The sequence below is a fragment of the Rhinoderma darwinii genome, chromosome 9, assembly GCF_050947455.1.
Source record: "Rhinoderma darwinii isolate aRhiDar2 chromosome 9, aRhiDar2.hap1, whole genome shotgun sequence".
NCBI lineage: Eukaryota > Metazoa > Chordata > Amphibia > Anura > Rhinodermatidae > Rhinoderma > Rhinoderma darwinii.
In genome coordinates this window covers 24,121,076-24,142,258 of record NC_134695.1, presented here as the reverse complement: position 1 = coordinate 24,142,258, position 21,183 = coordinate 24,121,076, and the positions used below count along the sequence as shown (strand labels likewise).

Here is a 21,183-nt window from a genome sequence, read left to right as displayed (position 1 = left end):
GTAAGATTGCTTATTATTCATTCATTCGTATATTATTTATCTATGTTCTGCAGTGGTGCATTTGAGATCATAGATAAAAAAGAAACAAATAAATTAATAATAAGGAACGTTCCTTCGGAAAGTTTTACATTTGAGATTTTGGTCCCTTTGATCACCATATTTATTTATTTTTTTCAAACTGCGGCATAAAAAAAAACTCCAGCGAAACGCAGTTTTTCCCATTGAAATCAATGGGCAGATGTTTAGAGGCGTTCAGACTGCGTTTTCTTTGGGGGGAGAGAAGAAGGATCGCCCTCAGGCGATAAGCCAAATTTCCCAACTACCAAAAATAATAAAATAAATCTTTATTCGCTACTTGTAGCAGGACAGACAACACAAACAGATTTAAAATTCTCACTACCAAAGGACCGGACCACAGTGATTTGCCTGTAAGTACAAGCATTAGGTAGATACCAATAGAGCATGTATTACTAGGTTCAGCAAGTTAGATTTTTATAATCCACTAGATAGTTAGTAGGTCCGGTCAATGATGGGAATTAAAATAAGATTAGAAGCCCCCCCCCCAGCTTCTTTGGGGCGAGGGGCGTTTACGGCCCGTAAAACGGCTGAGGATAAGCCATGTGAAAATAGCCTTAGACAGCAAAGGCACTCGAACTGGTTGTCTGCTGTTTTATAGGCCATCCGTGTATAGGAACAACAAGTTGGAGCACTAGCGTTGTATTCGGCTGCAATTGGCTTGTCTGTGCATCGCCTGTTCGTCAGACCTCTTCCTCTGACCCTTTTCATCGGCGAGTTGTTGACCTCCACAGGATCCCTTTTTGTTGGATGTTTTTCTTTGATCACACCGTTTTATGTATATTCTTCACACTGCTGCACGAGGAAACCGTTACAAGGTTGGCAGTTTTCACCGATGACCACGGTGAAGTGGCTCAGATCGCTAATTTGTTGTTTTTCTTCCCATACGAATAGATTTTTATGATGCACTTCGAGATCACGTGTCTAATTTCCATAACGGGAAGCTCCAGTCATGAAAGAGCAGGTGTCCCTAATAGAGTGGCTATTCAGTGTATTACTTAACATACATTTCAGCATTCTGTAGGTTAGAAGTTTAAAAATTGTCAAGTCATTAATCCGATCCCTCATGCATTTTGAATCTGTTTTCTCTCCAGATTGCTGCAATGGTAAAAAGGCTCAACACTCAAAAAAGTCAAGATGAAGAAGAAGACGATGATAAGAAAGGCTCTATTGTGTTTAATGCAACCTCAGAATTCTGCAGAACTCTTGGTGAGATCCCAACCTATGGTTTAGCAGGTAACAGGGAAGATCAAGAGGATTTAATGGTATGTGATATATTTCCTAGAATTTATGGAAATGTTTAGCCATTCAGCTTTATTCACACTTATATTGTCTCTCTCAGGATTTTGAGAAGGATAACGAGGAGTCTGAGAATGAACACAACGACTCTGAATGTGAAGAAAACATTGGCTGGAGTATGGTGAACCTTGATGAGGAGAAAAACCAACAAGATGTAAGTGAGAGAATGATTAGTTGTCTATTCACTGGAAAGTTCTGACAATGGCGTACTGTGAATAGGTTGTTTATTTACAGATGCAACTATTTTGAATGGTTTAATTTGAATACAGTCAATTATAATTCATAGGCATAGTGTTCCGTTTGCATAATCTAATTCCTTTCTTTCTGTATGATCAGTATTCTGCATCTTCAACTACCATTTTGGATGAAGAGCCCATTGTGAACAGGGGCCTAGCTGCTGCTTTACATCTCTGTCAGAACAAAGGTATCTCTGTTTGCATTTGTTTTTATTAATGTATCTCATTATGAATTCTTAGAGTTGTCATTCTTCTAAGGCAGGTATAAACATTAAGTAATGGATCTGATTAATTTCTTCAACTTCTAAGTTTTTTTTCTTTTTAGCAAAAGTTATAAAAACTAGTGTAAGAGCATAACGTACATCTTTGTGCACAATTTTCTGTTATCTGACGTGCCAGAAGATGGTTTTAGTGGGCGTTTGGACTTGCAGCCACCTACGCTCACTAGAATGAAAGAGTTACATTGAAAATGCCTTCCCCTTTCAGTTCCCAATGGATATGCTTGACCTCACTTGGGAGCCACATCGTCGGGCCCGTTGACTATAATCAGTACTGATGTACGCAGTCTAATTCCTGTGTAGAGGGGAGATTGAAACGCATTGATTCCTTTACAATATAAACTTAAAAACCAACAATTTGCGTTGTAAAAATGAGCAGTCAGGTGCTTTTTTAGATTTGTTAGTGTAAACTTGGTGTAATTTAGAGTTTCCTTTTAAAGTTGTGGAAGCTGTATTGATAAAGTAATATTACCTAATTGATTTTTGAATTATTTTTTTTTGGACAGGGTTACTGGAAACTACTGTACAAAAGATTGCACGAGTTAAAGCTCCCAATAAGTTACTTCCGACAGCTAATTACTGCATAGAAGACAAAATGTAAGTAACGCTTTCGTCATGACACAATTTTCCTGGCACAGAACCTGCATTAGATGGTATTACGTCATGCGTGATGCACCGATGCTCCTCATACCTCTCGCCAGCTCTTTTTTTTTTTTTTTTTTTTATTATCCCATGTGGCTCCGGTTTCCCTACACCTCTCTCTATCTCTCTCTCTCTCTATCTCTCTCTCTCTATCTCTCTCTCTTGCCCCGTTTTTGGCTGTTTTGTCCACTCCTGTATGTGTGTTTCGTTCGTTACACTGGGAGACACAGATTGTGGGTATATTCTGTTGATGCTAAGAATAAAAAGTGACTCCTACAGGTTATACCCTGCCCACAGCCACTGAGCTATTCAGTCTTGGCTTAGTCTACATAGGAGGCAGACACTTCTGCTGATAGCAGCGGCGTCTTTACCAAGAACTTACTACTTTTATTTTAGTCTTTTCATCGTGAAGAACTAGGGGCACAGGGTCTCCCTGTATTGCCCTCTCGGCGTGTGCACAGTCTCATATGCAAATGCACTGTTGTCCAACTTGCCCATCAAGACAATTGGGAGAAGAGCGTCGGCTCCTCTGCCACCCACCAACCTAAGGAGCACCTCTAACGCCTCCCCCACCAGTGTCCCCTCAGTAAAGGTGGCAACACTGAGGGGGGTGCTCCTGCTGGTCAGCACATCTGGAAGACCAGGGTGCGTGTTACTAACCCCCCCCCGGGCTGTAGAGGTCCAGCTTTTGCACTGGGGCTTTTCTTTTGGCCTAATCTGCTCTCTCTGGCACTTTAAGGCCAGCAGAGCTATCTTTTACGTTCTAGCCGGCAGCACCATTTTGCGCTTCACTGCACAGGCGGGGGTGGGATCTCCACACTGTCCTCCAATAGCGTGTTTTTTTTCACACCATGAATAAGGACACAGACGTGTCAGAAACGCGTAGGCATATTTGAACAGGGCTTACTGCAATCCTTCACCTAACATTCATTTCTGTACTCTGCCACAGAACTATTCTATGCAGTTCAATATTTGAATTTTTGTTATATCAATAAAATTGGAACAGGAGTTCCTTTTTAACTCACACCCAGCGCTGGATGTTGGTTCTATTTTTTCCTGTTGTTCACCGCTGGCCGCGCGGGAATCCGGGCGCTGTATGTCCTCAGACACAACTAATGGTGAGCTGGAGGTCTACCTCCCCCTCTTCCCCATTCATAATTTTTGAGAAATTGTTACACCGCCGAGAGTGAAAAGAACGAGTAACCTATTTGGCAAGTATAGCCAAATTAGCATATTTCAAAAATGCGCATAACTTTACAAATGTGTTTGAAAAAAATGACACTGTAGTTATATACATCATAGCGCCTATTGGATTAGTTAGGAGTTAATAAATTAATGACAGGTCCTCTTCGCAATATTGCCATTCTGTAAGACCATAATGAAGTCACTTATTATTAATGTGAGGTACATAGTGTTATGAATTTAGTACCTCTGTGCCTCACATTATTAATAATGTACCATGTACCCGGGAAAAAAAATATACGGAAATTAGAGCAGCACTATGGCAGCATAAACCAGTACGGCACGTTCTGTGCTTCAAATGGCATGACCTCTCCTTGTATGATGATGAATTTCCAAAAATAAGCAAAGAAGCAGCCCTCAAAAATAAGTGAATTTATTCACCAAACATCCCCTGCAATGTTTCCGCTCTCCAATGAAGGCATTCATTTGCTTTAAAATGCCTTCATTGAGGAGGTGAAACGTTGCAGTGGATGTTTGGTGAATAAGTTTACTTTATTTTTGAGTGCCCATTAACCCAATTTTGCCCTTTGACTGTGAACAAGGTACTCGATGGGATCTCTTACTATAATTATAATGGGCAACATTAGGTTGGTGTGTGTGAGAAATTATGGGGTTAATTCACATGGCTGTGTTCGGTCTGTGAGATATGGACTGTATGTCGCTGCTTTTCCTGGACGCAACACAGTTCAGGAAGCTGAGCTCCTAGCATCGTAGTTATCTCTGATATTAGGAGTCGCTGCCTCCCCGCAGGAATTCTGTCCCGTGTGTTATGTCTTCAATACGGGATGGTAGTCCTGCAGGGAGGCAGTGACTCACAGCGTCCTGTATGATTGATGCTAGGAGCCTGGTTTCCTGAACTGTGTTCGGTCCGGGAAATGCAGGCGACATACGGTCCGTATCTCACGGACTGAACACAGCCATGTGATTAAGGCCTAATAGTAATTAACCACATTTCCCACACACATTAACCCAATGTTGCCCATTCTAATATGGTAAGTGATCACATAGTACCTCGCTCAGTCATAATGAGCTTTGGGTTAATGTGAGGTACATGGTGGGGTTAATAATGTAAGGCACATGGAGGTTCAAAATTTAGAACACAATGTGCCTTACATCAGAAAATGGAAGGACTTGATATTTTTGCATTTTATTTTTTATTGTTGGCAAAGTATCATTTTGGTATAGCGTATCACAATACTACCCTAAGTATTGGTATCGAAGTCCAAATTCTGGTATCGTGACAACCTCACTCCAAAGGAGTCTTCCCATCAATCTTCTGGAATTGAGCCATTTTTCTGTGCCTCCTGCACTGGACTTTGAACCCTCACTGAGTGTCTGAACAAACGGACAATGCTGTAGCTTTTCTAAATCACCAGGGCGGCACCTGCAACGTCGCGGTGACTAGGATCCTGGTCTGGGTATAAGCTGACGTTCTGACTCTTATAGCGGTTCACATTCCCGGGGGCGACAGTTGGGTCGTGGACTTTTTCAGTTGCGAAACTGGATCAAGGTGAGTGGTCTCTTCACCAAGATGTGTTCGACCAAATTTGTCTACGGTGGGGTCGTCCCGATGTGGACCTGATGGCCTCCAGATTCAATAGACCGGTCCGCTGCTTCATCTCCTGAGCCCGGAATCTAGAGGCCTGTACCGTGGACGCTCTCGTGGTGCCATGGTCTGACTTCAGTCTCCTGTACGTCTTCCTACCTCTGTCTTTACTGCCGCATTGGCTCAAGGCAGAAGGTATTCCTGCTATTCTAGCTCCCCGGATTTGCCATGTTTTTGTTGGTACGCTGACTTCTTGTCCCTGTTGACCGACATCCCGTGGCCCTTACCTCTCCGTCATGACCTTCTCTCGGGGACCTCTCTTCCACCAGAATTTAAGGTCGCTACATTTAATGGCGTGGCAATTGATTCCGTCGTTCCGAGGGCTCGCGGGTTTTCGTAGAGCGTACCGCTCACTAATCTTAAGGCTAGGAAGCCTGCATTTAAAAATCGTACATTGAAGGCCTGCCTTCATTGGCGTGAGGATCGCAGGCTCCCCCCCTCTTCCCCTCTCCCTCTTGCATTTTTTTCTTGTCCAGGGTTTTCTCCTTCTTGCCAATGGGTCTGTATCATGGTTTGGCCCTCATCTCCCTAAAGGGGCAGGTGTCTGTTTCCGTCTTGTTCGGTCGCCCACTGGTGTCTAAAGCTGATGTTTAAGATTTTTTTCAGTCAGTGGCTTATCTGGTGGTCCCGTCCCCCCCTTTCAGATCTGAACTTGGTCCTGGATGTCTTTACAATTGACTCCTTTTGAACCCTTGCAAGAGATCTCTACTGTCCTGGAAGGTGGCTTTTCTGGTTGTGGTGAACTCCATCCGGAGTGTCTCTGAGTTGACGGCTCGCTTGTCGTTATCCGTTTCTGACTCTTCACCAAGACAAGGCAGTACTCTGCATGGTGCCCTTCTTGTTTACGGTTGTTTCGGCCTTCCACGTGAGGGAGGATATTGTCTTGCCGGGGAAAGGTTCCCTCTTTACGGGTGCCAGCCCACCTGCCCAGAGCGGTTGGGGCTTCCTGAACTGTACACCATCAGGCCTTTACCCTTCAATTGTGCAAGGCGGCCACATGGTCTTCCCTCCACACCTGTTGTCAAGTTCTAACAGGTGCACACCTCTGCCTCTGCAGACTCTTCCCTGGGTTGCAAGATCTTGCCAGGCATCTCTGAAATAGCTGACCATGTCCTGTGTTATGTTCCCACCCCTGGGTACAGCTCTAGGACGTCCCACGGTCTGTCCCCCCCCCCCCCCCCCATGGTAACAAATGAGAAAACAGGGGTTTTTTTTTTTAGTACTCACCACAAAGTCCTTTTCTTGTCCAGTACATTGGGGGACACCGCTCCCACCCAATAGTTTTCGTGTTTTTTTTTTACATTTACTGTTGTCAGTTTGAGGGATTCCCCTCACGTTTGACATACTTAAGGTGTATCTGCTTCACCTACACCTGCTTGCGGACAGACTGAATAGCTCGGTATCTGAATGGAGTATATCCTGCAGGAGGAGTCACCACCTTTTTTATTTTTCATGTCAAGCCTCCTAGTGGCAACAGCATATACCCACGGTCTGTGTCCCAATGAACTGGACAAGAAAAGGATTTTACGGTGAGCTCTCAACAAATAATCTTTTGCAATCGCTATGAAATAGGGCAATAGATGACAAGTACAGCAGACGAGAAGAGTACAGAGGGTTCACACAGGACTTCAAGGAAAAGGATGGCTACAGACCGGATGTTAAAATTGAGTATGTGGATGAAACAGGGAGGAAACTTTGTCCAAAAGAGGTAAGCTCTGCTCAGTATCTTAATGAATTATCTTGTGATAACTGCAGGTTTCTGATCTCCTTTTGACATCTGTTCACACAGGCCTTTAGACAGTTGTCTCATCGGTTCCATGGTAAGGGATCAGGTAAAATGAAAACCGAAAAACGCATGAAGAAACTTGATGAGGAAGCTGTGAGTAAATTCTGTGTATCTACCTATCCATCTATCCTATCCATCTATTCTATTAACACTTCTATTTTTGAAAGCATTCTTACTTTGCACCATTTTTCCTCGGTGTGTGTGTCTCTTTGTGTGTCTCTTTGTGTGTGTGTGTGTGTGTGTGTGTGTGTGTGTGTGTGTGTGTGTGTGTGTGTGTGTGTGTCCTTAATGAATTAGATCGAAAAAATCATTTATTTCAGTAATTAAACTCAAAGTGAAACTCATATTATATATATTCATTACACAGTGATCTATTTCCACCATTTTTTTTCCCGTTTAATCATGGTTATTGCTAACCGTTAATGAAAACCCAAAAATTAGAATATTATATAAGCTCAATTTAAATGATTTTTCATACCGAAGTGTAGGCCTACTGAAAAGTATGTACAGTATATGCCCTCAATACTTGGTCGGGGCTCCTTTTGCATGAATTACTGCATCAACACGGCATGGCGTGGAGGCGATCAGCCTGTGGCACTGCTGAGGTGTTATGGAAGCCCAGGTTGCTTTGAGAGCGGCCTTCAGCTCGTCTGCATTGTTGGGTCTGGTGCCTCATCTTCCTCTTGACAGTACCCCATAGATTCTCTATGGGGTTTAGGTCAGGATTGTTTGCTGGCCAATCAAGCACAGTGATACTGTGGTTATTACACCAGGTATTGGTACTTTTGGCAGTGTGGGCAGGTGCCAAGTCCTGCTGGAAAATGAAATCTGCATCTCCATAAAGCTTGTCCGTAGAGGAAAGCATGAAGTGCTCTAAATCGTCCTGGTAGACGGCTGCGCTGACTCTGGACTTGATATAACACAGCTCCAAGGAAACTTAGAGCTTCAGATTAAAGATACATCGCGCTTATGTCCAGCAGTAACATCAGCTTAGAACTAGCGGAAGCCAGTGGGACCCAGATACACCCATCTACTGTTTGGAGAACCAGAAGTGGTCTTCATGGAAGAATTTCGCCCAAAAAGCCATACATTTGACATGGAAACCAGGCCATAGAAACTGGGGTGCAGAAAAACTGCAGCAGTTGCTCTGTACTGATGAGTCAAAATGTGAAATATTTTTGTGGAACAGAGGGCAGTTTGTTAGCTGAAGGGCTTGAGAGCTTTACAATAATGTGTCTGCAGGCAATAGTAAAGCATGGTGGAGGTTCCTTGCAAGTTTGGGGCTGCATTTCAGAAGTTTAAGTTGGGGATTTCGTAAGTATTAATGGTGAAACATGCAGGCAGATACTTATCCATCATGCAATACTATCAGGGAAGAGTCTGGCTCCAAATGTATTCTGCAGCAGGACAACTACCCCCAACATACGGCCAATGTCATTAAGGGTTAATGCATGATGATGCAAATATGCACAGCGAAACCGCACATAATACGCGTCTGGCAAAACCGGAGCCTATTACTGTATAGTCAGTGAGATTCCAGGAAATCATGTACATGCTACTGTATTTTTCTGCGCGTAAATTGACCTGCTTTGTGGATTTTAAAATCCGCAGCATGTCAATTGATCTTGCGTTTCTGCTTTCGAATTGTATATGCCTAGTACTGAGGAAAATCGCACCAAAATCTGGCGCATGAAAATGTACCGAAAAACTCATCAGATGTAAAAACCGCAAAGAAAAAAAAACTCGTAATTAGGTGCGTTTTTTCCTTCGCGTTTGCTGCGGTTTTGGTGCGTTTTTTCCGCAGCAAAATATGCAACGTGTGCATGTAGCCTATGAACTATCGTTAGCGTAAAGAGGAACACGGTAGTGATGATATGGCTTTCACAGAGCCCTGATGTCAACCGTGTCTATCTGGGATTACATGGAGAGACAGAAGGATTTGAGGAAGCCTACCTCCACAGTAGATCTGTGGTTAGTTCTCCAAGATGTTTTGAAACACCACCCTGCTGAGTTCCTTAAAAAAATGTGCAAGTGGACCTAGAAGATTTAATGCGGTTTTCAAAGGCAAAGGGTGGTCACAGCAAACATTGATTTGATTTAGATATCTCTTCTGTTCATTCACTTTGCATTTTATTAAATTGATCACTATTAACACTTCTAAACACCAAGAAGGGCAAGCCGTAAGGTTATGCAAGTGATCACGTTTTCAAGCACCTAGCTCCAATCTGTGGCATGTGGAAGGGGCATAGAAAGAAAATTGTAAAAAAACAAAAAACTTTTCTTTCATAGTACGGTTAAAAAAAGAAACCTGTCCATCAAGTTCAACCAAGGGATGGGAAAAGGGAAGGAACCACATGAAACCTCAAGAATCGGGTCAAGTGTTGTGGGATGATCGCGCGATGGCTCCTGTTCGTTGTCATTCCAGTTATCACCACTCGTCGCAAACTGATAAACCAAGGTCTCTCAGTACAAGGATTTTGTACCCCTCGCGCTGGCAGATCGCTACGCGCTTAGGCCGAAATGTCAGCACTGTTCAACATTGTGTGTCCTGGAGGTTGAGAGACCACCAACAACAAGCGGGATTGACAGCCAGAGGTGATCCATTCTGTACTGCACGTGAAATTGGACGTCACATGGCAAACATAGGGCCGCAACCAAAGTCGACAAAAACCATCAGAAGGCGTTTGCACGATATTGGGCTACGAGCCAGACGTCCAGCTACACGTGTTCCATTGTCCACACGCCCCCGCTCTCAAAGGCTATCTTGGTGCACAGCCAGACAGCAATAAAGTCTGGAAGGAAGATTTATCTTCTTCAGTGATGAACTTTGGTCTCAGACGCAATTATAGCCGGAGATTGGTCTGGAGACCATGTGGGCAACACAATGAAGAGGCCTTCATTGTCTATCCAGAATCCTGACACTTCGCTAACATTTGTGATATTTACAACAATGCAAGCGTAATCGTGCGAGATTACGCTGTAAACTGTCATTTAAAACGAGATTACACTTGCCTTGCTGTAAATCTCACACAAACGTTTGCGAAGTGTCAGAATTCTGATTAGACATCACGTCCTGGCTGGAGGTAATGTATATTCACTGTCGGGACACTTGAGTAACAGTAGTGTGTGTGTTCTTACTAGGTCACTATGTACAGCCACATACACAATGTGAAATAAATGGGGAGAAGTGTATGACGCTGATTGGTCAGCGTTATACACTTCTCTCCACAACGCCCACTTGGTCAAAAAGTAAAACACGCCCAGTTGTCTATTAAGAAAGTTATTAGCATAAAGCTAAAATAGGTCATAACTCCGTCAAAATTATTGTTTTTCTAAATAAAAAAACACTGCTGTAATCTACATTACAGCGCCGATAAAAATTATGTACAAGATAGGCCACTTATAATGTGGTGACAGAGCCTCTTTAAACAGGCTCTGTCACCAGATTAGAAGTCCCTTATCTCCTACATAATCTGATCGGCGCTGTAATGTAGATAACAGTGGTTTTTATTTTGAAAAACGATCATTTTTGACCAAGTTCTAAACCATTTTAGATTTATGCGAATTAATTTCTTAATAGACAACTGGGCGTGTTTTTTTTACTTTTTACCAACTGGGCGTTGTGAAGAGAAGTGTATGACGCTGACCAATTAGCATCATACACTTCTCATTGTTCAAGCCCAGCATGCTCCAGAGCACAGTGTGATTGTGTAGTGAAAGAAGCTGGGCTGGAACAATGAGAAGTGTATGACTCTGGTCAGCGTCATACACTTCTCTTCACAACGCCCAGTTGGTATAAAGTAAAAACACGCCCAGTTGTCTATTAAGAAACTGATTAGCATAAATCTAAAATTGTTTATAGCTTGGTCAAAAATGATAGTTTTTCAAAATAAAATCCACTGTTATCTACAGTACAGCGTAGATCAGATTATGTAGGAGATAGGGCATTTATAATCTGGTGACAGCCTCTTTAATGTCTGGGTTCTAGCTGGGCAATTCAAAAACTTTTGAACTACTTCTGGTGAAGCCATTAATTTGTTTTTTGGAGGTATGCTTTGGGTGGTTGTCGTCCTGAAAGGTATGCAGTCTGCTAAAAATCTGAAATTCATCTTCAGTGGCCTGCAGGTTTTGTGCCAATATTGACTGATATTTGGAACTGTTAATAATTCCCTCTACCTTGACCTAAAGCCCCATTTCCAGCTGCAGAAAAACAGCCCCAAAGCATAAGGCTATGTTCACACGGAGTATTTTGGGGGAGGAATATCTGCCTCAAAATTCCGTTTGGAACTTTGAGGCAGATATTCCTCTCCCTGCACGCCGATTTTCGCGGCAATTATAGCGCCGTTTTTCGCCCGCGGCCATTGAGCGCCGCGGGCATAAAACAGCGAGAAATACGCTTTCTCCTGCCTCCCATTGAAGTCAATGGGAGGTCGGAGGCGGAAGCGCCCGAAGATAGGGCATGTCGCTTCTTTTTCCCGCGAGGCAGTTTTACTGCTCGCGGGAAAAAGACGCCGACGCCTCCCATTGAAATCAATGGGAGACGTTCTCGGGCCGTTTCTGCCGAGTTTTGCGACGCGGTTTCCGCGTCAAAAAACTCGGCAAAATACCCCGTGTGAACATAGCCTTATGCTGCCTCCACCATGCTTCACTGTGGGTATGGTGTTCTTTTGGTGATGTGCGGTGTTGGCCTTGCGCAAACATACCTTTTGGAATTATGGCCAAAAAGTTTAACCTTGGTCTCATCATACCATAACACTTTTTTTTCCCCACATGCTTTTGGCAGACTTGATGTAGGTCATTGCAAAACGTAACCGGGCTTGGATGTTTTTCTTTGTTAGAAAAGGCTTCTGTCTTGCCATCCTACCCCAAATCCCAGACATATGAAGAATATGAGAGATTTGTTGTCACATGCACTACACAACCAGTACCTGTCAGAAAGTCCTGCAGCTCCTTTAATGTTGCTGTAGGCCTTTTGGTAGCCTCCCGGATCAATTTTAGTCTTTTCTTTTCATCAAGTTGTGGGACGTCCAGTTCTTGGTAAAGTCACTGTTGTGCCAAATGTAATCTACTTCCTGTTGACAGTCTTCACTATGTTCCATGGTATATCTAATGCCTTGGAAATTCTTTGGTACCCTTCTCCTGACTGACCCTTTCAACCATCCGATCCCTTTGATGTGTTGTAAGCTCTTTACAGACCATGACTTTTGCTGTCACGCAACAAAGAATGTCAGGAAAATCCTAATAGAACAGTTGAACTTTACATGTGGTTACTCAGAATCACTTTAAATAATGGCGGCTGTGTACTGACTATTTAACATGAGTTTTAAATGTGATTGGCTAATTCTGAACACAACCACATCCCCAATTATAAGAAGGTGTTCACACTTATGCAACCACATTATTGTAGTTTTGTTGTTTTTTGGAATTGTACAGATTGTGGGTCACATTAAACGTGGATAAAGTTCTGAAATTATTCATTTTGTACAGAATATTTTTTTTGACCTGACAAAAACCTGGTATTTTAACTATGTGATCAAAAAGTCGCATCTGCCCCAAAATGGTATCTGTGAAAACTACGGCTCGCTCCGCAGAAGTTAAGCCCTTACATATCATTTTATGGAAAAACAAAGTTCTGGCTCTCAGAACATGGTGACACAACATTTTTTTTTAAACTTTTTCGTGAAAGTGGTAAAACAAAGTTGGTATTGCCATAATTGTATCAACCTGTAGAATAAGGTGCACATGTCGTTTTTACCACCTGACGCCTAAAAAACAAAAACCCCAAAAATTGGCGTAATCGCTGTTTTTGTTTTGTTTTTGGGTTTTTTTAGGTTTTGTTTTTTTCCCCATTTCATCCCACACAATTTTTTTTCCCAGCTTCCTAGTACATTATGCGGTACGATAAATGGTGCCATGAAAACGACAACTTGTCCCGCAAAAAACAAGCACTCATACGGCTGTGTCGATCAAAAAAGAAAGCGGTTACGGCTTTTGGAAGGTGTGGAGGAAAAAAATAAAATGAAAAACTCAAACTGGCTGTGTCTCAAAGGGGTTAAGGACACTGCCAATCTTCGTTTTTTCACTTTTTCCTCCCCGCCTTCCAAAAGCCATAACTTCTTCCTTTTTTAAATTTTTTATTTATTTTTTGTTTATTGTACCACATAATGCACTGGGAACCTGGGAAAAAAATATTTGGGTGAAATTAGCAAAAACAGCAATTACACTTTTTTTTGTGGGGGTGGGGGGGTGTTATTTCTATGGCATAAGGTGGTTTAAAAAAAGTACATGTTCACCTTATTCTACGGGTTGATATGATTATGGCGATAACAAAAAAATGTTTTCTGTTTTACCACTTATAGAAAGACTATTTGCTAAAAAAAAAAAAATTGTCGCCATATTTTGAGAGCCATAACAGATAGTTTTTTTTTGTGATGAGGGCTTATTTTATGCGGGACGAGCTGTATTTTTTACTAATACCATTTTGGGGTACATGCAACTTTTTGATCATTTTTTATTTAATTTGTTCGAGAGCTAAGGTGACCAAAAAATTGCAATTTGATATAGATATGTAGAAAGACAGAATATTTTTAAGGTGTTCACCGAGCGGGTTAAACAATGCTCTATTGTGATAGTTCATAGACTTGAGTCTATTGAGGGATCTGTGAAAATCGACAAAAATAAGACATTTCTATTTTTTCACGGGCCCTTCACATGGTACATTAAAACAACGGCCGTGTAAACAGCCCCATAGAAATACATTCAATTCAGCCGCGTGACAGCCGTTTAAAAAAAAAAAAAAAAAGTCCGTCACACGTACTATTTATACGTTTGTCTGTGGGCAATTGTAGAGCCTTACAGGACTATTCAAAAGCTGAATTCTTTTTCTTTTTTTTTTTTTTTTTTTCCTGATTAGAGGTACGATATTTGCATACATTTTATATTTATTAAAACGGTCTTGACTTCTATTTTTCTTTTCCCATCAGCTTTTAAAAAAAATGAGTTCTAGTGACACTCCTCTTGGTACAGTAGCCCTTTTGCAGGAAAAGCAGAAAGCCCAGAAGACACCATACATTGTTCTTAGTGGAAGTGGGAAGAGTATGACAGCGTGAGTAGCAAACTGAGTTAAAAAAACAAAACAAAAGAAAACTTTTCAGTTTCAGAAATGTTCGAGTTTTTTTTAATTTTATTAAAAGTATAGCAATTGGTTGACACCGGCTCCCAAACTAGGAAATCTGCAAATGAGATTCCAATTTTTTTTTAATTATTTTTTTAACTATAGTTTTGTTTTTAGGTCCAACAGTCTTTGCTTTGAATATACAGATTTACCTTTACAGTGGTCTCAGTTCTGTTTTTATGATACAATGCTCCAGATCACCAGCAAATATCAAGTTAAATGAAAAAATGGCTACCACTAGGGGGAGTTTACTGCATACTCCATTATTAAGTACAATGTATAAACCATATGCAGTAAGCTCCTAAACATCCTCTGAGTGGCTGCAGACAGCCAGACATTTTAGAATTTAACAGTGTCTATGCAGCGGATTTGGAACTCTGCGCTGAAAAACAAAGCTGTGACTGCTGGAAAGATGCATTGTGAAATTGATCGGCACAGCAGTTTGGACCTATTTAGATTGAGAATGTTATGGTATTCAAGAGTGGACATGTCACTGATCCCACATCTGTTTTTAAAATTGAAAACGACTTTTATTGTGTTGCAATCCATTCTAATAGTTTTGGCAATAATGCTAATCTTAAAATAAGAGCAAAAGATGTGCCATTGATCTTACTTTTCCCATTTTTCTTACTTTTAGGAACACACTTATAAAATGAGTGGTAATGAATTCCTGAAATTCCACTGAAGATAAAGCAGATTGACAGGACAAGATGAATATGATCAACTTCTGCTCACGTTATAGGCATCTATTTCAAGCGTTCTGGACTTATGAATACTAATGGCTCAGGACATCTCTGATTGGTAGTCATCACCGCTTGAGAATTTGGTGGGATTTTTTAAACTAGGTTCTGTAAGATTGGGTTGTGCTGGGATCCAGACATGCTCCACTTTTTATAAATTTCATCAATAGTCTGTCTGTAATTCCTCTAATAAAAGTGTAATATCCTATGAAACCATTAAGATTATTTATGCTGCTTAGAGGAGGATTTCCTTAAGACATGTTGTAGCTGTTAAGGTTTAGTGACAGGATACCATGTGACTTATTTAACATTGCAGTCATTTACTTGTGTAATGTCCCCTTCCGATCTACATGATGTGCTCCTATCTCCATCTGTCACTCTCAGTGACTGACAATAAGGCTGCTTTCACACAAGCGTAATACGGGTGCTTTTTCTCGTTTGTTAGATTGGGGAAATAGACCGTGGGTATATGCTGTTGCCACTAGGAGGCGTGACACGAAGAAATTAAAAATAGGCCCCTCCTACAGGATATACCACAGACACCGAGCTATTCAGCCTTAACTTGGTGTCCATAGGAGGCAGACACTTCTGGTAATGCAGCAGAGTCTTTAACGTTATTTTTTTCTTTTATTTTATTTTGCCTTTTTTAGCCGGGACACAGGTTGTACATAGTCTCCGTTTCTTCCTTGGAGGGCGAACGGTGTCCTATTGCAAATGCGCTGTTGTCTTCTTATGCAGGCTGGACAAGTGGGACGAGCATCAGCTCCTTTGTCACCCACCAGCCTAAGGAGCACCTCTCGCACTTCCCCACCAGCGTCCCCTTAGTTAAGGGTGAGCCACTGAGGGGGTGCTCCTGTTGGTCACACCTTTTTCAAATAAAGGAAGGAGAGTGCTGATGGGGATAGTTGGTGTATGAATGCACACTCCCAGGCCTACTGCTTGTATACATTTGTCAGTACAATTATGGGTCCACTGGACTCCTCTTGCTAGTCACTGCAGTACTTTTATTACTGCTAGGCGCCATTTTCATCTGGCCTATTTTACTTTCTTTGACTGGCGCCATTTTTGGCAGCCTTGCGCTGGCGGCACCATTTTTGCTACGGAATGCTGTACGCCAGGAGGCGGTCCTGTCCTTTCCAATTGCACTCCAGGGCACTTTTTTTTTTTCCACTATTCCCTCGTGGGGAATCTGCCTCCTCCTCCTCTGATTGGCCATTGTCCCTCATATGACTGCCGGCAGCCAATTTGTTTCCTCTGTCTGTTCCCCCCCAAAGCATTGGTGAGCGCTGGTGAGTTCAGACCGGCCAATTGAGGACTTTTGTGGCTTTAGCAAATCCCTGTGCCACAGAGCGCAGTGATATGGAGGTGATTGGTGCTGCCTGGGACAGCACCTATCCCTGCTAAGTATTCACGTGGTGGTGGTGCCACCTCCCCAATGGTAAGACCGACCAATCACAGCCATGGCGTGTGTTTCAAACACCCTGCACCAGCGCTGCCTGCATCATTCCACTTAGCAATGGTGAGTAGAGCTGCTGTTTTTACTTCTTTTACTAGCTGGGCATTGTGAATGGGAGTGTATGATGCTGACGAATCAGCATCATCCACTTCTCTTCGTTAACACCCAGCTTCTGGCAGTGTAGCTACTTACCTGCAAATGCTGATGCTGCTGCAGAATCAACTGTAGCCTCTGGTGCCGATGTGTCCTCGCTCGTCCGACACGATGCAGGACCCGGGGCAGGAAGTGAGTGACGTCACAGCGTGATCTCTCGAACACGCTGTGTCTGTGCACTGCCAGAAGCTGGGCGTTGTGTAGAGAAGTGGCTGATACTTCTATACGCAACGCCCAGCTAGTAAAAGTAGTAAAAACGCCCCGATGTAACGAACACAATACACGCCCAGTTGTACTTTAGAAAGCCTCATTTACATAAATATAAAAATGGTCATAACTTGGCCAAAAATGCTCGTTTAAAAAAAAAAACGTTACTCTTATCTCCATTGCAGCGCTGATCTGCTGCAATAGGAGATAGGGGTTGCAAAATCTGGTGACAGAGCCTCTTTAAGTCCTCTGGCCGCTGAGTGATAATCAGTTACTGCCATCACTGATTGACCTCTGTGCTCATTTTTTGGCCTATTTTTACTGCACCAGCTTTGTGTGCCCTACGGCCACAGTGAGAAGTCCATAATCCGTCTCAATGCTAATTTGTTGAGTTCAGGTTTTTTTGGGCCTCCTTATTTGTTATATTGTTTTATATTATATTCTGTAGTGTTCAAAAAAAAAAAAATAGCAGTCCAACATCATTAACCTGATTTTATATCAATATTTTTGGTAGAAGTGATATATCTACATAGCAAATAGTTTACTTGTAAGTGTAGTAAGGAAAAAAAACAGACCCAACAATTAGAACATGCATGCTGCTCATGCTGAGTAATTGAAAGGGGCTTGTTTAAAATAATAGCAGAGAGGAGTTAAATTGGTAAAGTCATTCATCCTGTGAAATAACAGGTGTAAATTTTGGCCCTTATTTAACCGGTTTCCGACCGCTCACTGTAAATTCACGTCGGCGCTAGCTGGACTTTGTGCAGCGCCAATGTCATTTCAAGGTGGATGTTGACAGAGCGATCGGGTGTCTCAGAGTGACGCTGACACCTGCCTCTGGTCCTGGAGACATGATCGGGATCTGATTGCTTCATGTCCTGATCATGTGATGGGCATGTAACCAATCGTGTCCATCGCAGGGAAAGTTTGTTTTAGAAACACACTTTCCTGCTGGTCGTGGGTGTTGTCATGGCAACCGGAGGATATACAATTGCTGGGTCTGCCATGCACAGAAGCCTATCAGGAAATAGCGATGCTGGTATTCTTTTTGTCCCCACGCCTCCCAAAATAAAGAATAAAAAGTGATCAAAAAGTCTCACACTTCCCTGAAACAGTACCAATAAAAACTTTAACCCGTCCCGCAAAAAAAGCAGTTTTTTTTGTAAATTCTTTAACAGTTTTTAATTCAAAAGCATGTTAATCAGGGGTACAAAAAGAAGGAAATGGGGCGGGGGACAAAAATCCTAATCCCATATGCCACATAGTGGACACGCAGGTCCAAAATATTGCATCAAACAGACATAATTTGGCAAGTCAACATCGAAGAGAAGGAAGAGGAGGAAAATAGAAAAAAGGAGGGGGGCGGGGAAGTAGAGTGGGGAGGGGTGATTTATGCACATGGTCCACTTCACAACTCAGAATGTTTTTAAATCCCTGCCTCAGGTGGCCACGACTGTTCTATATTCTGGGGTGTCTTGATAGACAATCGAATGGTACCATGTTTTAGAGAAAATGTCATGTCGATTAATCAATTGAGAAGTGAGCTTCTCCATGCATTTTAATTTCCTCTATCTTTACAAACCAGAGTCTGAGGGAGGTGGGCTCCGTACTCTTCCACTAAACAGGTATACGAGCTCGTGCACAGTTAATTAAATGTCGAAGAATAGACCTTGTACGATGGCAAAGGAATGTCGCTTAGATGAAGCAGGAAAAAGGCCGGAGTAAAATGTATGATGTGGTCAGAAAAGGTGGAGGTTATTCTCCATACTTCCTGCCAGTAAGAGGACCACACTGGCCAGTCCCAAAAAGTATGTAGAAGGGTACCTTCAGCAGACCGGCATCTCCAACAGTGCGAGGGGACATTAGGGAACATGACAAAGTCTGGATGGAACATAATACCATCAAGATAAAAGTGTGTATTCCACTTCTAACGCATGGGTTGTCAATATCTAGCCGTATCCAAGATCATATAGTCTTGTTAATTGGGAGTCCGAAAAAGACCAGTTCAGATCATGCTCCCAATTGCCCACAAAGGGAGGTGGTTTGCGTCAAGGGGGACACCAACATGGCATAAATAGCAGGCAAGGCGTGTCGTACCGGTCCTTTTTCAGTTCAGAGGGTTTACAATGGCATGTTGGAGGAGGAGGTTGGGGTTGGAAGGGAGATAAGGAAGTGATGGAGTTGATTCGTCGATTGGTGCCTAAAATATGTTCTGAAAAAAAAAAAAAAAATGAGGCCCCAAAATCCACTAGGTGGTCCTTTTCTTCTGAGGCCTGTGTTTCAGTTCATTTGCATACTAGGGCCACATGTGTGATATTTCTAAAAACTGCAGAATTTGGGCAATATATATTGTGTTGCATTTCTCTGGTAAAGCCTTCTATGTTACACAAATTCTATTACAAATTAATTTCGGCAAAGAAAATGAAATTTGTAAATTTCACCTCTACTTTGCTCTAATTCCTGTGAAACACCTACAGGATTAATAAACTGTCTGAATGCTGTTTTGAATACTTTCAGGGGTCCAACTTTCAAAATAGGGTGAGTTTCTAATATATAGGCCCCTCCAAGCCACTTCAAAACTGAACTGGTCCCTGAGAAAATCGGTTTTTGAAATTTTCTTGAAAATGTGAGAGGTTCCTGCTAAAGTTCTAAGCCTTATAACGTCCTAGAAAAATAAAAGGACGTTCAAAAAACGATGCAAACATAAAGTAGATGTGGGAAATGTTAACTAGTAACTATTTTGTGTGGTATCTGTTTTAGAAGCTGATACATATAATTTAGAAAATGTTGATAAATCAAATATTTATTTGTGATAAAATATGTGAAAAATAGCAACTAAATTTTTTTCAAGAACAAAGTACAATATGTCACGAGAAAACAATCTCAGAATCACTTGGATAGTTAAAAGGGGTCCCAAGTTCTTCCCACATAAAGTGACGCATTCAGATTTGAAAAATAGTCTGTATCCACACAGCCAAAACAGGGTCTGTCCTGAAGGGCTTAACGTAGAGGGGTGGCAAATGTTGCACATGTTGGTTATAGTTTTTTTTTTTTTTTTTTTTTAAATACTGGGGAAAACGGGTTGTTACAGACGTTGTTCTGATGAAAAACGTCCTTTAATTAAAACGTTGATTGGGGAGGGAGAAACATATAGAGAAGTACATCAAATTATAGGCTGCTCAGCTAAAATCATCTCGTATCCTTTGAAGTGGCAATCAAAACCTGAAGGAAGCGGGGAACTACTGTTCAAATAGATCGAAGAATAGCCAAAATGGCAAAGGCACAGCCAATGATCACCTCCAGAAAAATTCAAGGAGATCTGAAGTTACCAGTCAGATCTTTACTACGAAAGTAGTAATACATTTTTAATCCCTTCCCGACATTTGTCGTACGGTAACGTCATGGAAAGCTAGTTCTTCCCGCATTTTGCCGTATCTATGCGACAAATGGTGGACACCGGCTATGATCCCTGCCATTAACCCCTTAAATGCAGCGGTCAAAGGCTGCAGTTAAGGGGTTTGCAGCTCATCGGTACCCCAGCAATGAAATGGCCCGGGATGACGGTGGCTGCAAAGGAAACCGGAGGCCTAACACTGGCCTCCCGGTATGCCTAGTACGGAAGCCTTTTGGGCCCCGCCTTTTGGATGGGGCCTAAAAGGCTTCGGTAGCTGCCAGCAAGATGGCGCCGGCTCAATAGCGTTGGATGTCAGCTGTATGTTACAGCTGACATCCACCTGTAACGGCAAGAACCAGAGCTAGCTGCGATCCGTGCCATTAACCCCTTAGATGCAGCGATCGCTGCATCTTAGAGTTTGGTAGCAGGGCTGCCGACTGCTGCTAGGGCAACAGGAGACCTAACAATGGCCTCCTCTCTGCCATTACTGAAGCCAATTAGGCCCCGCCGGGAGGCGAAGCCTAATCGGCTTGCTGTCAGTGAATGACTGACAGATCTAATACATTGCACTACATAGGTAGTGGGAGTAAAGAAAGGTGTTTTTAAAAAAAGTTGTAAAAAAAATATAATCGGTTTCAAGTAATAAAACACAATCGCCCTTTTCCCTTATCAAGTTCTTTATTATTGAGAAAATAAATGAACTATACATATTTAGTATCGCCGCATTGTAATGGCCTGAACTCTAAAAATATTATTTATTGCACGTGGTGGACGGCGTAAAAAAAAACCCCCGTAAAAAACAAGGCCAGAATTCGTTTTTTATTTGATCAAGAAGTCGCATGTATCCAAAAATGGTACCCATAAAAACTAGAGCTCGTCTCGCAAAAAACAAGCC

General features: G+C 42.2%; 1 protein-coding gene across 3 annotated transcripts in view; it reads left to right on the top strand.

The window, feature by feature from the left end:
- The window catches only part of SART1 (spliceosome associated factor 1, recruiter of U4/U6.U5 tri-snRNP), a 64,615-nt gene extending 49,324 nt beyond the window's left edge, over positions 1–15,291 (top strand). For all 3 annotated transcript variants that reach the window (XM_075837383.1, XM_075837384.1, XM_075837385.1), the window contains exons 14-21: positions 1,170–1,340; positions 1,418–1,528; positions 1,711–1,798; positions 2,395–2,485; positions 6,951–7,086; positions 7,168–7,257; positions 14,148–14,269; positions 14,976–15,291. In XM_075837383.1, coding sequence (XP_075693498.1) covers positions 1,170–1,340; positions 1,418–1,528; positions 1,711–1,798; positions 2,395–2,485; positions 6,951–7,086; positions 7,168–7,257; positions 14,148–14,269; positions 14,976–14,994 — 828 coding nt within the window. In that variant the 3' untranslated portion in view covers positions 14,995–15,291. The remainder of the gene's footprint in view (positions 1–1,169; positions 1,341–1,417; positions 1,529–1,710; positions 1,799–2,394; positions 2,486–6,950; positions 7,087–7,167; positions 7,258–14,147; positions 14,270–14,975) is intronic.
- Positions 15,292–21,183: the final 5,892 nt, after the last annotated feature.